At 42.5% G+C, this 17,570-nt stretch overlaps 1 protein-coding gene across 5 annotated transcripts in view; it reads right to left on the reverse strand.

The window, feature by feature from the left end:
- The window catches only part of UNC80 (unc-80 subunit of NALCN channel complex), a 136,309-nt gene that overhangs the window by 89,453 nt on the left and 29,286 nt on the right, over positions 1–17,570 (reverse strand). For 2 of the 5 annotated variants that reach the window (XM_076342130.1, XM_076342129.1), the window contains exons 12-22: positions 16,781–17,049; positions 15,776–16,144; positions 14,856–15,002; positions 12,751–12,898; positions 11,213–11,361; positions 9,211–9,377; positions 8,402–8,503; positions 6,880–7,088; positions 6,235–6,341; positions 5,627–5,726; positions 627–799 (exon numbers count right to left, since the gene is read on the reverse strand). In XM_076342130.1, the coding sequence (XP_076198245.1) occupies positions 627–799; positions 5,627–5,726; positions 6,235–6,341; positions 6,880–7,088; positions 8,402–8,503; positions 9,211–9,377; positions 11,213–11,361; positions 12,751–12,898; positions 14,856–15,002; positions 15,776–16,144; positions 16,781–17,049 (1,940 nt within the window). Of the gene's footprint in view, positions 1–626; positions 800–5,566; positions 5,727–6,234; positions 6,342–6,873; positions 7,089–8,401; positions 8,504–9,210; positions 9,378–11,212; positions 11,362–12,750; positions 12,899–14,855; positions 15,003–15,775; positions 16,145–16,780; positions 17,050–17,570 lie in introns of all 5 variants that reach the window. The other 3 variants (XM_076342132.1, XM_076342131.1, XM_076342128.1) reach the window with 3 other exon arrangements.

A 17,570-nucleotide genomic window follows, 5' to 3' on the forward strand; every position in this document is an offset into this window, starting at 1 on the left:
GAAGGCCACTGCTTTGGAAATGGAAGGCGCTGTTAAAAAACCAGCAACTGCAAGGAAAGGAAGGAGGGAGATGCAGAAGAGTCCCTCAGTGTCAGGAAGGAGGGACTGAATTGTGTCACTTCTGTGATTTGGATCTGCAAAATAGCAATATCTGCATTTAAAAGCATGCACACTGACATTTGAAGTTTTTCCCACTGACTGGCTCTGGTGACTAATAGTTCAATGTGGCTTAATGTATTTATAACTCTGTCAGAACTCTTGAGTGGAATTACTATGCCTCTCCAGGTAGTTACCCAGTCTTCAATCCTTATTCTGTAGGTTATTATTGACACTAGGAGCAGAAGCAAAATGGCTGTGAGCAAAATTGGAAGGCTGACAATAAAAGCTTTGCGCTAGCAATAATCTAGTTATGGGGAGCCATGTAATAAAAAAAGACCCATTTTGTCTGCATACTCATCCAGTCACATGCTAAAACTCCACCTAATAACAGCAACACCAGTTGGCATTGCTGTGATGCTTTACCTGCTTTCTGTGCGGGCATGAACAGCATTAGTGAATGACAACGGACCACCACGTATGCACATGCTCTCACTCAGCAGGTAAAAATACACCAATGAATGACTTACAAGATCTAGGGCTGCTGCCAAAATGGAGGCATCGGGGATAGTGCCTGGTTCACAGCAGTTCAGGAGAAACTGAAAGCGCTTCATGCCTTGGCGGATTGCTCCCAGGTTCACAACATTCTTGGATTTTCCTCCTTCTTGGTTGGAGGTCAAGTGATCATCAAAGCTATGGCAACCTAAAGAGGTAGAGAGTACAGAGGGTATGCAGGGAGGGATAGGGAGAAGGGAACACAGTCTCTCACCAATAAAAAAGTGGTACAAAAACCCTGATGAGTACAGTCTTGGTCTAAATCCCTTCCTCACCTTGATGCGCTATCTTGAAGATAACAGGGGCATTTTTACAGTATTCATGACTTTCATGAAATAGGTGTACAGCAAGCCAGATTCTGGTCTTGGTCATACTGATGTCTGCCCAAAACAATTCCACCATACTCAGTGTGGAAGCCCAGGATCTACTCCAGCATAGGTGAACCAGAATATGGCCCTTCCTCCCCACCTCTTTAACACAGAACATCATGCTTACTGTCTGTTTTTCCTGAATAATCTCTTATCTTACTTCTCTATTGCCTCTAAGTTTTCCTTAAAGTGGAGCATGCATGAACCTTATTCCTCATGTATCAATTTATTAATATATCATCTACTAGGACAGAAAAATCAGTAGCAAATATTGGAAATGTTCTGTGTGGAAATCAAGTGCTGTCCTTTTTTTAGGCATACATCTTCTGCAATTATCAGAACACCCGAAGTGAGACTGGACTCAACGCCTAGGTATCATCATCATTCCAGCCTCTCTTCTTTGAAGTGTCTTGCACTCTTTGGGATGGAAAGCTCCCTAATAAAAGTTTCTTTTGAAAATGAAGCTAGCACCCCCCTCCAGGGCTTCTTTCAAGCACGATTTTAAACTCCATGTATAGAGTTCACATGATAAATCAACTAATCCCATTGCCAATTGGAATGAACACTTCTGAATGCAGAAGATCATTATGCAGTCAGTACCCAGAGTTGAGAGAGTGGTAGAAAGACACAGATGAGAAATCAGGAAAGTAGTTTCAAGGCCAAGGTGGCTGGTCAAAACAAGAACAGTCAGCTTCTGGACTTTTTCTCTTTATCCATAATACTCTCCCTGTTTACATGTGAAAGTACATAAGTTTACAGAATACTGAAGGATAAAGCACTGAAGAAGAGAACACTGAGTGGAGAATTCAAAACTGGCTTTAAACATGGATTTGAAAGGCAAGAGGCAAAACGTCAGCTCTACAGGACTTTGTGACTTCTCCTTCCTCAGGAAAGAAGAATGGCTGAAATTCAAAGTCCCTTTGAGATTGCACTCCCCAGAATTACTTGGAAAGCACTTATGTACCACAAACAATAGTCACAACAGAAAATGACAATGTAGATCTTCACTTTTCTCCTGAAGACAGAGGTATATCAAATTTCAAGAGACTTCTTTATGACATCTGTGGCTTTTCTCTCTCCAGTGAAGCTGTACATAGTTTTCCAGTAAACAAAATGTTCCTATGTTGGGAAATATTTCATCAAAATGGAACAAACAAACAAAGTAGAAAGAACAGGTAGAACACTTACATAAATGAGCAGGCACAAATACCCTTTTCTTCCAACTCCTCCTGTTTCCTTATAGCCTGTACCATGCTATCTGAGCCTTCCTGCTATGGCTGTTATAACACTAACTCACTTGAGGTACAAACAAATGTTTCCTATTCAGGGCCCTGTTAGGGCTGTGCCTGTATGAGATAAAGAACAGAAACTTGACTTTCTGATACAGAAAGGCATGCCTAAGGCATCTCCCTAACACCAACTATAAAGATCTAGCAGACGATTTGTCCATCTGGGCTCAGTGGTACTACCTACAGTCTATCACTACAGCCCTTTGCAGTCCTCTGCAGTCCCAGCCATGCACTTTGTCGAAGTTTTGCAAGAGAATCCTTCAGAGGCAGCTGATGACTGTCCTCCACTATGCCCATCCTGGAGTAGCCTTGCTGTAAGCAGGGGAGCCCTCACTGGCTTAATGTTAATGTGACTCAGCGCTGCAGAAAATGTCACCCAGTGAGCAGAGACCATTTCCTAACATAGGAGGACACTGGATGCCCAAGCTCCCACCCCCACAGTTGCTTCCTGTGCGAATGTGAGATCATCCCTTGGAGCAAGCATGTGCTGTGGTTCCCCTGTGCTGTATGCCTTGAACACCCTGGCAACTTCTATGGTCACTCACAGTGTCTTCAGTAAGTGCCCGAAGGAACGTTAAGGGTCCCATGTAAACATACTGTAACTCACTTCTGTATATATGCTGTGTTCTTAGTATAGGTAAAAAGATCATTAAAATAAACATTTCGTTATGCATGAATGTGCATATATTTATGTGTATATATATGTATACGTATGCACACATACAGATACACACACACACGCACGCGTATGCTTACATACATATCCAACACAGAATTTCCAGTGGTCTAGATGATATATCACAATGAAGATTACAATTCAAAAATGATGTGACAAATTATTCTACATTATATTTTATTTTTTTTACTGTAATGTATTTCTCCTCTCTCTGTTTTCTTTTAAATTTGGTCTATTATGTTAAAAAGACCCAAAAACACAAGAGGAAACACCACATGGGAAAAGCATGAGCAAAGTAATGGCATAGCATCATGAATGACAAGAATGGGAAGGCAGAAATAGGTTCCAAAACAATGCTTTAGGATCAGACCTTAAGGGATTTAATAGTATGCCCATCCACCTTCAACAGGCTTTTATTCTCTTCTCCATAAGCACATAAAACCTGCTGATCTTTATGGAAGATACAGAAGCACTGGAAATTTGAAGGCCCTCTGTAACGTTGCTGTTCTACTGCGTAATAAACTGTCCCACCCTGAAAAGGCCTCACATCAATTTCACTACGCACATACAAGTACATACACACAGAGGCATGTACAACCACTTTAATATTTTTGCTAATGGTATGTGGCTTTCATTGCATACCAGAGATCCTTGTGGACATGGTGACACAACTTCCTTAACTGTCACACTTTGCCTTATAAACTTTAAATACCCTCCCTTTGCTTCAGTTAGTGATCAGGCAACAGCCCAACCCTCCCCATCAACATCACTGGACAATTTGCCTGTTTCTCATACTACCATGCAAGGGTCTCTGTCTTTAACCCATTGCATCAATTATTTTATTATGGTATTTCTAATGCATGGATATGTCAAAACCAAGTACGTGTCATGTACATCTCTTCTCTCACAGGCATGTAAAAGACGTTTCAAGTTCTCTTCATTAATTACATAAATTCTGATGTTACTCACAGAGGGCTGAAGTATGGACAACACTTCCAAAGTTCAAAAAGCCAATACTAATGTGTCATCTGAGTTTTGTATAGAACTAAGATATGCCACACATACTGAACAAGGCTTTTGATGCTCAGAGGGCCAAGACTAAATCTGTGCCATTAAATCAAGAACATGGGCACTCTAGGCAGAAGCAAACTCACAGTGGCATAAAATCAGCACTAGCAAAATGAAAAAAAAAATCATTCTCTACAAGAATATATGAAGGACATCTCACATGAGCACTGTAGAAACAGCTGTGGCAGTCTATAAAGATCTCACTGCCCCTCTGTTGTTTGTTCCCGGTAAGAACTGGGAGAAAATATGGTGCACGTATTTCACACCTACTTCAGCACAAAGTAGTGGATGAAGAAAACAACGCAGTTCCTTCCATTGTGGGGGTATTCACCTTCCGCTACCAGGCTACAACAAGCTGCTGGGCTGATGTATTCTTCTTCTAAAGGAACGATACTTTTCACCTAGGAGCTAGTTGAAAACCACCACCAGTGTTTCTGCAGTGGTAGAATGATGACCAGTTTACATTGGTGAGATATGCTCCTTATGCTTTGCTAGTATTACTTGCCTGAACAATGTCTTACATGCATTACACTGCAGGTCTGGGACAGATGATGGTGAAATACATACAATGCAGTGTCAAAGTGTAATGTCAGAAAATAAAAAACATAATGCCAGAGAATGTAACATACTGTAAAGCTACAGAAATCATGGTGAAAAAGAAAATCTACTCCTTTTTGTGTGTTTTTGGGAGTCGGGTTGGGTTTTCTTGAAAAAACAGTAACAAAACTTCAAGATACAAGGTTATCTCCCTGACAACAAGGACAAGCTCTGACCTGAGGACACGAGCGTGTGACTGACTGCATGACATTTTAAAACAGAATATATCACAACCTTCTATTATTCATAAAGGCACTTTTCAAACATTGCTGATTTTGAAAATGCATTGCAATTAAATATACTTTCGTGGAAAGGAAAAGTAGTAGTGTTATTATTATGTTGTGTGCTAAGAAAAAGGGACAGCATCCCTAACGAATGGTATGTAGACACTAGACATGCAAACACAGAAGAAAAGAGATAATTATAACAAGGTTTGTGCAGGGTTTTCCATTTCATCAGTGCTGATCTTTGCTAAAACTGTCAAATGGTCACAAATTGGGAAAAAAAAAAGCAAACAAAAAACGGATGGAACACCCATTGTTATATTAGGCAACAAAAGATTTACACACCTAATTTTGAACTGAGTAAGTGCTTTAAAGCAAGCATTAATTTTTCAAGTGTGTTGATCAAATTTGATTTGATTTAAATAGCCCAAATGTTGTATTTGCATAATTTATTTGGGTAGTCTTGATTTTTTAAAAAAATCGACTTTACTAGAGTTTTTTTCTAAATCAAAACAAAAGAAAGAAGGAAGGGAAAGAAAACAGTTACAAAGACTAAAAAGTTGGAGAAGGCTAGAAAGGATACAAAAACTACGGAGAAAGCAGGAAAAAAGGGAAAGGGGTAAAATACAGAAAGAAAGAGGTTAAAAAAAAAAAAAAGAAAGAAAAAAGGAGACGAGAACCCTGATTTCTAACCATCTTTTTCTTCTGTGTGATGAAGCTTGGATGGGTGTCTTCGGCAGGTGCGCCATTTACCAAGACGCTTGAAGAAATTCTCCTCTTCATCTCTCCCATTGTCCAGGCCACCTCCTGGCCCCCCTCCTTCTGACAGTTTCACCGCGCTGGTAAACTTCACCTGTGCAAAGACAGAGGGCCGGGTCAGGCTGCGCCATACCACTCTCTCTTGGTCTTCCTTGCTTAGACATAAAGCATCTACAGAAGGGGTGTAACACAGTGGATCACCATAGCAATACATGTGGGTCTGCACAGATTTACGTACGCTGAAGCACTTCACCTTTTAAGCTTTCTGCTTAAAGGATTGGTCTTTCGCAAGAGGCTGTAAAGGCACAAAGAAGGAAGGAGAAGCGTGACCAACAATTAAACCTTAAGTGTGTTGACAGAGCCTACATTTCTCTCTCTGTGAACCAAGGCAGACTGACAAGTACAGTGTAGGTTTAACCTAGTCTTCACTGTGAGCTGCAAAAGTCCAGTATCAAATTCCCATGGTACTCTACTCTGAAGACTTCTGTGACCAAGTCTCATTGGCTGCAACGTCCATATTGAGTAGAATGTTTCCCTGGACAGCTAAAACCAGACAGATCCTATCCTTCCAAGCTCTCTGCAATCCCACCTGACACATTTACCTTGGAACTCTGCCTGATGAAAGACAGACGGTCGACAGAGCTGATATCTAGGAGATCTTCCACCCCGTCAGCCAGACCAGAGAGGGAGGAGCGCTTCAGCCAGTTCCCTGTTGCAGAATAAGCCGCTCAGGACAATTCTGAAAATGCTTCCAAGCAGAATCTATTTATTAGCGACTGCAGCATATTTCTCCAAAGTGGCCATGCCAGGGTATGGGAAAATGGGAGGAAAGGGGAAGGCAACCTTTTCATGTTACATGCATTAACTACCATGCAAGGCCAGGTCTTGGGACTTGTAAAGGATGTATTCTTTGTCTATCAAATGCTATTTGGAATATTTCTCTTCTACAGAGAGGAACAATGGCTGTGAGATTAAGGTACTAGCCTACTACTTTGGAGACACGGATTCAGTATTCTATTTTGCCCCAGATATCCTCTGTTACCTTTGGCAAATTGCTTACGTTTCCCTTTGCCTCAGTTCCCCATCTGTAAAATGGAGAGAACAGCATTTCCGAGCTTCCCTTGGGAGAATATACAATATACTTGGACAGTAAGGAACTGTGTTGCAATATTTCTTAAGACAGATATATCCATCTGCATTTCTCTGCACATGCAATATGTATATAGAATAGGGAGACATACATTTACCTATGGGGAGTTTGAGTTTCTTTCGAAGGGAGATTCGTCGGGAACGGGAGCGGGAGCGCCTGTCTGTGGTGGTCCCAGAGTGAGCAGTGGTGCACTCGGATGTGTCCTGCTCAGACTGACTACTGGTATCACTCGCTGCACTCTGTGACTTGAACATCTTTCGCCAGAAGTCCTTGCGTCCCAGAACAGCCCCTTGGATTTGCTCATCACTGGAAGAAAAGGGATGCAGAGCGTGAACTGCATTTCAGTGAAGTTTGGATACTCAGGGGAATGAGGCCTCCCTCCCGCAGCCCCCTCCCGACCTCTCTATTCTTTGAGGTTGTTTCATTCTGAATTCCAAACGCACTCTTCTCAGTGGGACATACTCAAGTTTGACAGCATGCTCAATATTGTTCAAGGCACAAAATAACCATCTTTTCTACCCTGAGAAGCTTGTCCACTGAACAGGTCATTCTAATTTTTAGTTTCTACATGTGAAAAACAAATCATATTCTTTAGGTCAAAATGACCCATATTGGTAAGACTACACTGGTGCTTTCTACAAGCATGTGTACTGGAGAGCTTTTGGACATCACAATAGCCATTTGTGAACCTGCTGGAGTCACAGTTCTCATTAACGTATTGGGATGGGGACAGCATATTTTGCTATACTCTTGAGATCTCCCATGGCTGTGGCAGGGCTCAGAGCAGAACAGCTTGCTGCAATTCTGCAGAGTAGTAAAGGGCTTTGTGGTATCCTTGCAGTCTCAGCAACAGTGAGACTTTGCAGGCTCATTTAGTGCAGGAAAATGCATAATACAGAGCCCTGGGCCCTTGTGCAAGCAATGGCTTCGTACAGTGCATCTCAAAGCACTTTAACAAGACAGATGGGTATTCAGAGGCACAGAGAAGTTAAATGACTTGTCCAAAGTTACTCAGGGACCAGTGGCCATTTATAAAATTTTCTAAAATTCTTAAGAGTATTGATTAAATTTACTTCAATATTAAATGGCAGAATTCTTTGGACAATAGAGACTTCAAATGTGCAATCCCTAACAGCAGGTTGATTTGCTCATTAAGAAAACTGGTAGAGCACCTGTGCTGGTAAGGGAAACGCAACAATCTTTGGAGGCTACATGCCCAAGATAGGTCAGGAATAGGCTGGCTCTTGGGAGGCAGTAAAGGATTAATGACCCTTTGCAACAACTTGGAAGTTGAAAATTAATAGAATCATCCCCCAGAAGCACAAACAAAGCATGGAGAACAGCTGTGATGACACCTCTGAGGAATTAACACTCTATTCATGGATATGGTAGTATGCGATATTGACAAATCTACTGCACTGACATTTGAAAATCTCTGGTGGTTCCCCATCAAAATCAGGGTGGGTCCAGTTGGCAGCATTGAAAATAGGCATTACCTGGATGTACCTGAACAGACACTCAACGCATCTGTTGTATCGTCCAAAGAGTTAAGTCCTTGCTGTCCTGCCCAAAAGGAAGCTGTTGGCAATAATGCATGAAACAACTCAATATTTACTTACTGTTCTGGAGTTTGCATTGGGCGGCTTGAGATGTAACTACGGCATTCGTCAGGGGCAGCTGATGCCTGGCCTTTGTCAATGATGACGCTTCCCACGTCGGATCTATACAGACAATACAAATCATCAGCTAAAGCAAATGGATGGCCCATCTCCTCGTCATCACATAGCTACATGACATGGAAAACAGTGCTGCTGAGCAACAAAGCAGCTTTAGAGATCTACACTCTCTTTAGCAACTTACTGCCTCTCTATATATCATTCATGAAAAAGGCATCAGCTCTTACAAGAAAAGCCAAGATTTTAGGAGTTTTTCAAATTTCTTAATCCTTCTTCCCAACATTTTAATATGACAAGCCTCAAAGCACCAGAGAAAACTTCTTTTTGATGAAGAAGCATGTCAGGATTAGATTTCTTCTGGGACTTGTTTTGCATACCAGGGTTTACCTGTCAGATAAACAACACTAAGGGTGTGATGCACATTAAAAGATACGTCCACACAGCGCTTTGGGACTGACACTATGCTTCTTACTTCTCTTAACCTTTCCTCCTCCCAGTGTTTCCATTGCACTGTTCTCTTAGGTGTCTTGTATGTGAGGGTTAATACTTTTTGCTGCAAATCTACTACTGTCCCAGTTCATTAAATTTTAAAGGAGACTGCTGCCACAGTACAATTCTGTACATCAGGAACTGACATATGCTATCAAGATAAAACACACAAACCCTTGGACTTTGTACATTTGTGTTCAGTTCATGTAGTCATACAGCCATATGCAGGTCAGTCATTTACCTTCTCCCTTCTAGACACCCACCTTTTGCTCCCAGAAGGTTTCGGCTCTTGCTCTGTTTCCTCTGTTTTTTTCCCTGGTATTAACTTTTCAGCACTGTCTAAGAGGGCACTGAGTGCCACTCTCCGAAAGACATTCCCATGAGCCTCCTTGATAAACTGGACCAGCTGTCGGATATCGCAGTACAAGCCCTGAGTAGCAAGACATCATGAAAATGAAAGAATTCAGTCTGCAGTTTGTGAAGAATCAGTGAGAATCAATAGTTTCTAATGTACTTCAGCAGACCATTACTTCCTCCGGCTGTTGTCTGATATACTCTCCATGTACAGGGTTTGTGTTTTCTGGCTGGGATCAAAAGCTGGAAACTCCATTTAGTGCACTCAGAGGAAGCAGACAGTGAGGAGCATTATTGTTATGGAACATGCTCTGCAATGGGCTAAAGCAGATGTAGAGGTATCAGAGGCTAAACAGCTGCAAGGTGAGGGAACTGCAAAGATGACTTAAAGCCTGTTTTATCCCATTCATCTAGCCCATAATCTTAAAAGGCATGAAAAAGCTAAATGAAGGGGAGGGGGGGAAGTAGAGTGCAAGAAATTGCATGTTTTGTTTCAAAACCAGTGGGTGTCTTGGGATTTTTCTTATTATTTTAGAGCTTTACATCATGGGAAGAGAGAGGAATGACTCACTCATTCCCCAACCTACTCCTACACTCAAGGCTCTTTTTAGTTCTGAACATTCATACGCATCTGTGATGTGACAAATCACCTCTATATCTGAGGGCAAGGGGATGGAGGAACCAGTTTTATAGGACCTGATTTTTGATCTGTGAACTTTCCTGAAGGATCTTGGATTATTCTGAAAACTCCTAGCTAGGAACTGCACAGCCATCTTTCAACAAAAAAAACCCAAACAAATAATTGGATCTGTATACTGATTAAGGCTCTTTTTCATAAGATAGTAAATACAAGATTGACTTTAAAGAGTGACACAACAATAGGAAATCCTCATATATACTCTGCGTACTATGTTCTCAATACAGGCACAATTAATGGTGCTATGCTTAAAGATAAGTTTCACCTTACACACTAGCTAAAATAGGGTCCAGAAAGATATGCAATTTATAAGGAAAATTTACAATTAGTGATCCTAATCTAGGTCCAACAATGGCGCACATTTTTCTGCATCCCACCACTTAATCTCTGCTGAGAAACATTCCAAAGGAGAGTTATCCATAAGAACAAGAGGACTTGGACATAGGCAGACTACTCTGCTGGTTTAAGATGTTACTGTGCTTTTCCTTCTCCCTCTCCCTTCCCTTCACAGAGGATTACTGACTCTTTAGCTGGACTTCAGTGCCTCTACAGCTCTGCCATAAGGATGGAGCACAAGAATGCTTCTTGGTTGCTTCCATGAAAAATCCTAATTTCTGACAATAAAGGAGGTGGTTTGAGATTAGCTGCTAGATTCTGCACCAATTTGGAAGAAGACAGCTCATGTCATCCATTCTACTGACTGCTCTGGGGAGATAGCACATAGGCAGCAACCACCAGCACCTTACATTCCTCCAGGTGTTTGGTAAATTGAATGTTTGTCTAAACCTTGGGAAGACCTACCAAATTTCTGTTCAGTAACTGACATACTCTGCCACAGGTGGGCCACGTCCTTAACCAAGTAAACCGGCTTTAACTTTGCTGAAAGTTGATTTATGCTGGCTGTGGTCTTGTTCATTAACCCCTTGCTCCAGACTATGCCATGAATCCATTTGGAAAAAAAATCCACAGAAGCTGCTTGAACAGAGAGGAAAATGCAATTCAGAGCGCACAACTTTTATCCTGGCTAAGTCCCCAGGTTCCAAGGCAGGCATGCAAGGAGGGCATCACATTTATATTATGTTTCAACTGTGACTGCATAGCTTGCTGCGCTCAAGGGATTTGGCTAATCAACTGAACTAATTCTTCACTGTAAAGCCTCACTGGTGACACCCAAGTGAAAAAGTAACTTTATTAACATGAAATCAAGTACTTACCAGGTTCTCTGGGCTGTGCAGCTCATGTGTAGTGGAAGCACAGCGAGTGATCAACGACTTGAACATGGCACTCACAATAATACCTTCTACGCTCTGGGCTGTAGACTTGTTGTCCACTGTGGTGAAGTTATTCCCAAATCCAGCCTTGTCTGTGAAATTCAAGTACAAGCAAGTCCCCTTGTTAGGAACAGTTTAAAAAAGATGGCTTAAAGACACATGTAAAGGGATTCAGATACATGAGACAATGGCAAGTCCCCACCTAATATCCTATGCTCAGTTCTTACCATCCCACCCCACAAAAATAATGCAGAAGGGAAGGGTAAAATAAATGAGAAGGATGAAATCTTCCCAGAAATAGTTGTAGTATCAAAAAGGTTTGAAAAGATCAGGACCACTCTGGCTTCCTTTTTTCCACATCTCTCATTTAGAGATGTACAGAATAAGGCATAAAATTTGAACAATACCTCCAGCTTTTCTATTTACTGTTCTAAAGGACAAGAGAGTTTGATTAAGCTGAAAAGTGACAACACCCATGAAAAGAAAATCTTCTGAACTACAGGAATGCTGTTCTTGCAAGGTGCACAAGGAGACCAAGCTCTCAGAAAGAGTCAAAAAAGAATTACACATTTATATGAATAACAAGAAACATCCCAGTTTCATTAGGTGAGAGAAAAGTCTTTCAAAAGCTGCATGACCTGCCATGCTTCAAAGCATGAGCCAGTTAATAATTGATGAATACTTGGGGAAATTTCCTATGGGCATCTTCTTCACAAAAGCCTGCTATATAATATTTTTTGATGTTTTCTCTGAAGTGCCTGGGATCAGAGGTAGACTAATAGACTAGTCAGACTCCCTGAGTGCTTCAGAGCAGCTATTGCTACTCTGTAAACAATTATTGTTAACTGTTGTTGCATGCAGTGACCAAGCATAAATATTTGGTCATTCTAATAGCACCTGGAATAATTTTCCTAACTTAAAAAAAAAACCAAAACATATATACATACACATAGACACACTTGCGCACATGCTTGTAACTGCAGGCATGTTACACAGGCATCTGTGTGTTCATGTTCTTGTTTATTCAATCTGTTCTTGCTATTTACTGCCTCACCTGAGGCACCACAGAGGGTTTTAATGCTCAATTATATCTCCATTCAGACTAAACCCTGGATTAAACAGGCCATTCCAGCTGGCGCCTGGTCATGTCATGAAGCAGAGAACTTCCTGCCTGAGGCATAGCTGAATGAAAATATTTTCTTTGAAGAACCATGAACAACAGGTAGGATGAATCAAAAGAGAGGCCTTCAATTTCAGATGTACCGGGCGATGCAAGACCACTAGGTGAGATCACTGGGTGGTCAAATCAAGACGGGAGCCAACTCCCCTGGCTCGCACTGACTGAGGATACAGTCTGTATATTCAATACAGTAATTCACATTTTTTTTCTTTTTTGAAGGAAAAGAAAAAGGTGTGTCTTCTTTCTGATGGTACAGTTTGGGAATATTCAAGTGAGAGTTTCTGATGCCAGCTATACTTACTGTCAGTGACTGGCTCCATGCAGAATCCCAGTAAAGCATGCAGGAAATCCACCACATTATTGAGAGAATCCCTGTTCACATAATCCCTCATGGTCTGCCGGAACTGCATCTTATCCAGTTTGTACAGCTTTGTGAGGCAGTTCTGAGCCTGCAACGATATCCATCAAATCACATCACATCAAAGTACGTGTTTGAGTTTTGCTAATAGGAGCAGGGTATTTTTTGCTCTTGCTTAGCCAGTGCTCTGCCATGCTGTCTAAAGTAACCTCCCCTAGGAGCCAGAAGGTTCGGGTCCTGTAACAGAAGACAGGTTCGCCTCTGAAGCAAACAAGAAGTTCAGCACAAGGAGACAGTGCACCAGTATGGGTGCCACTGTTCAGAGGTGGTGGTGAAGTCACTGCCAGCCATGTCTCAAGGCCTCTCCTCCTCTCCCCAACCCCAAGGTAAAATCTCACTGAATATGAATGAAGTAGGAATATACCACCTCAGTCAAGGCTTATTGCCTTGATGAAACAGGTTCTTAGCCTCAGGCATCTGATTTTCAGCCTCTGGCTCAGACCCAACCCGTTTGATGCACCTGTACCCAGTGACCAATTTATATCATGCAAAACATTAGCTTTTTATTTAAAAGCTATTAATTGTCAACTTCTTATCACAAAAGTATCCATCCTACTGGGACCCCATGCAGGCTAGAGTTAGAGAATCTGAAATATCAGCTCTATGGGAAACATGAACTCTCCTGCTACCTACAATAGGGTGCTTAACTTTCCAGTGAACTCAGACATGTGATTGTCATGCAGTCAACACAAATGGTGCATGCAAAGCAGTTTGGCCAGACAAATGCACAGAAAATGCAGCAGACTTAGACGCGTAGGAAAATCTCTTCCCATAAAGACCTCAATTCAATCAGTCTGCTAGGAACCTTGGCTCCAAGAGACCTATTCATTTATGCCTAATGTTATGCATAGGCCTAAATGTTTTGTTGGCTCAGCTCCAACACAACATAAAAGCCTAACTGACATTTTGGTGAATATGGTATATGTTCAACCAGTGCTCTGTGCAGAACCTTTCTACTGTTACCACTGGGACTCTCTTACCCCATCTTGTCCCGTTGTGTCCAGAACTAACGTTACTGCTGCAGTCTCCTCAGTACTCCGGAGTCTAGCTAAGAGAAGAATGCTGCATGACACAGAGGCAGCCAATCCACCTCTGAGCCATCTAGCTCAGATCCCAGAACCAAATTGTAACACTGTTGGCATAGCTCAGGCTAACGAAAGCCATGGAGAAGCACCTGGCTCCCACCCACACTGTGGATGGGCACAGTGTAAATTCTCATTACAGTCATCAGAAATGCTCTCTGCTGCAAGCACAGGAAGCGAGGAGGAGGCATGTGCTGGAGAAAGCCTTTGAAAGTCCCACATTTGACAGGGCATTGGACTGATCTCAGGGAGTCAAACTCTTCTGGATGAAGTCAGATATCTGGGCTACATCTTGGGCACTTTCCACTGCTTCAACTTGGGCAGAACCAAAAATGTAAGGAATCAACAGTGACAATCCACCCTGCCCTTCAATAGGGCATGAGTCTTCGACTTCCTTGTGGCACACTAACATGCCTGCAAGCACAGTGCACTCCAACTACCAGGAGCTGACGGAGCAGCCCAGCAGCAATCAGTCATAATCGCCATTAGGAAAGGTGGACATAACTACACCTCAGACTTCTGGATTCAGATATGCAACCCGAGATAGCTGCACCTCTTGTAAATAGCGTACTTTGTTGGGGTACCATCAATGTGAAAAATTACTTACACCAGCTCACATGGGGGATTTGGTCCCATGTATTTGTCCCTTCCCAGACAACCCATCCATTGGGGTACTCAGAAGCACCCTGGACCTCAAGTGTGCTCTTAGCAAGCCCCAGGGGCTGGAAGGTAACATGATAGCTGAAAATCTGCTATGGCTGGGCTGCAACACATACTGTGAGCTGGGGCAAAGAGCAACACATTTACTGCCAATACAGAGAAAGCTACAGAGGGGGCAGACAGCAATATTAGCAGCTGATGTCAAAAGTACAAGGGGGACGCTTTAATGAGCTTTAATTCTCTTACATTCTCCCGGAATACCTGGTGTCTCAGGCGATCTCCAGAGAGCCCTCGGTGTCCTTCTCCACAACCATAGGCGCAACCCAGGGACTTCACAATTTTGATCAGCATTGTGAGTGCCAGCCTATGGGTGCTGACAGATGGGCCTTCATCCTGAGAGTCACAGAGGGAAAGATGGTGTGAAACCCTGGCACAACCACTGGCATTTTGTTAGCATTTACTTTTAACAAATTGCTGTCCATCTATCCTCTCAGACACTCCATTGCTGAGTTCTTACTCTTGAAATGCTTACTCCAATTATTTTTCAAGTTTAGGGACCAGCCCCCTAAATGCTATGAATGCAAAAACCCCTACATGCTGCTATGAATACCATTCAGCACTTACTTCAAAAAATTCTTCCTGAAAAATGGAGCACTGGCTTGCTTGAGCAGAAAAACAAGCACCTTTTAAAAATGTCTTAGGTATTATGCTACTACAAATTGCAACTTTGGAGGTCAGCAACAGCATCTCTTGGCCAATTCTCATAGCAATACTGAAAACATTATGATTTCTGGCCATCAAAGAAAAAAACCTGTGTTCACACACTAGATTCTGTTTTTCCTTATAAGTTATGAATAATAAACCTGAAAAAAATCATTGTGATTGAGGGTTTCAGGCACTTTTACAAGATACTGAAAATGTCCATGCAAGGCTCACAAAACCTGCTTTTGGCAGCTGCTTCGCTGGAGTGGTTATAGTGCTTGAATTCCCAATTGTGTTTCTTCAGTGGAACCCCAAGTGAGCACGAGAGCAAAACAAATTAATTTGTGATTGTGGTGCAAAAAAAAAGGAGGGAAAACAGAAGGGCAGTTGTATACACATGCATACTCAATCTTTACAGATCTTACAGTACATGCAGGAATTGTATAAAGGAAAGCAAGACAAACCTTTTCTTGTTTTTTGTCATTCTTCTCATATGGCCCTCCTCCTCCTCCACCACCTCCATCACTTCCACCTCCACCGCCTCCACCACTTCCACCACCTCCTTCTTCTCCTCCATCTCCAGCTCCACTAACTGGGGGAGGCCCAAATCCACAAGCTGAACCACCAGAAGCAGCCCCTTTGAGCTGGAAGGATCCTTCACTTGGTCTCTTTTCAGGGGCCTCATTTTCTTTGTTCTCACTCTTCCTCCGAACCTTCTCTACACAGGGCACCACACCAAGCTGAAGTAAGCACTCCACAATGTTCAGTGCCACATCGCAAATCCGGGAACTGATGTCATGGTTCAGAACCAAGTAAACAGCCTTCAGGACCACCTGGGAGATTCAAACATTGTATTTAAAGTCAGACTTATTTTCTCTCCTAGTACTATTTAGTGCCTGGAAATTCTAGTCACAGACCAGAGACTCATTATAGCAGGCACAGTACAAACTCAGAATGAAGTACATACAACCCTCAACCCCAAGAGCCTACAATCTAGGTGTAAGACAAGAAACCACAGGCTGGGCACAGTCAGGCAGAAAAGGAAACCATGAGATGACATCTGTGAGCCTGAGAACACTGCTTCAGTGCACCGGGAGCTGTCAAGTCATTAAGGGGAATGCAGAAAAGGTGAGTTTTAAGGTGCCATTAGAAGAAAGGTGCTATTCAGTTTTATACTATTTTATAGGGAACTTGGTGCATGCCCCAGGAACACAGCCATTAAATAATATCACTTAAGATTTGATGTGTGCATTCCACATGCACATGCGCTCCTTGCAAGGAGTAATAGGAGTTGCAGTATCTCAGAGGAGACTTTTATGATATGCACAAATGTATCTGACTGACCTTTATGTACTGCTGAGAGAAGTCATATAAAGAGGTGGAGGAAAAGCCCATCAAACCCCTGATCTCAATGGTACAGCTATATTGACAGAAGAGGGACCTGGCTTTCCTCATTCCTTGCCAATTACCGAGAGATCCAGCATGCCGTTCTTGTGGACAAAGTTGTTGGTTCCATCAATGTGATCCGTATCCTCCAAGCAACTGTAATTGATGCAGGAGTCTGTCAGGCTCCGTGGGAGGTTGGCACATGCAAGCGGCTCATGGGGCATCTCAGGGATAGGCACCTGGTTGCAAAGCTTCCTCATGTGCTCGCTGAAGAAATCGGCATAGCCCACATTGAATGAGGCCAGGGTAGTGTTGAAGGTGGCCACAGTGATGGTGGAGATCTGGGACCGCACTGCAGGGAGGAAAATGGCTACCTGTAAATTTCCATCTCTAGAGTTATGAAATGGCAAACTGAGGCTGTCCTTGTTTACAAGAAGGGAGCAGCTCTTAATGCAGCTTGTAATGCTGAAAGACAAGACAGGTTCCTAATTCCTAGCATGGGTACAGGGATGAAAGCATAGATTCATTTATTCCTTTAAGCCAGTGTAAATTAGAACAACCCCAAGCTTGCTCTAGCAGTACAGTTCCATGGCAGCTTAAGCTGATCTCAGTCAACTGGGCAGTTAAGCAGATCAGGGAGCTCAGCCTGTCGAAATCTAATCCAAAAGGGGGATTAGATTTTGGCTATCTTTGCTCCCTGCATTGGTTCAGTGCCTGGTCTTAAAAGCAGCACTTTTTTCCTTAAGGGAAAGAGGAAGGACTCTGCAGCTGGATGCAGGAGTGAAGGCAGGGTAACAGCAGCACCAACTTGGAACAACTTTCTAAGTCACACCAGTTTGAAATATTTCATCACACCAGTTGAAAAAAATGGAG

Source organism: Aptenodytes patagonicus, chromosome 6 (genome assembly GCF_965638725.1).
Source record: "Aptenodytes patagonicus chromosome 6, bAptPat1.pri.cur, whole genome shotgun sequence".
In the NCBI taxonomy this organism is placed as follows: Eukaryota; Metazoa; Chordata; class Aves; order Sphenisciformes; family Spheniscidae; genus Aptenodytes; species Aptenodytes patagonicus.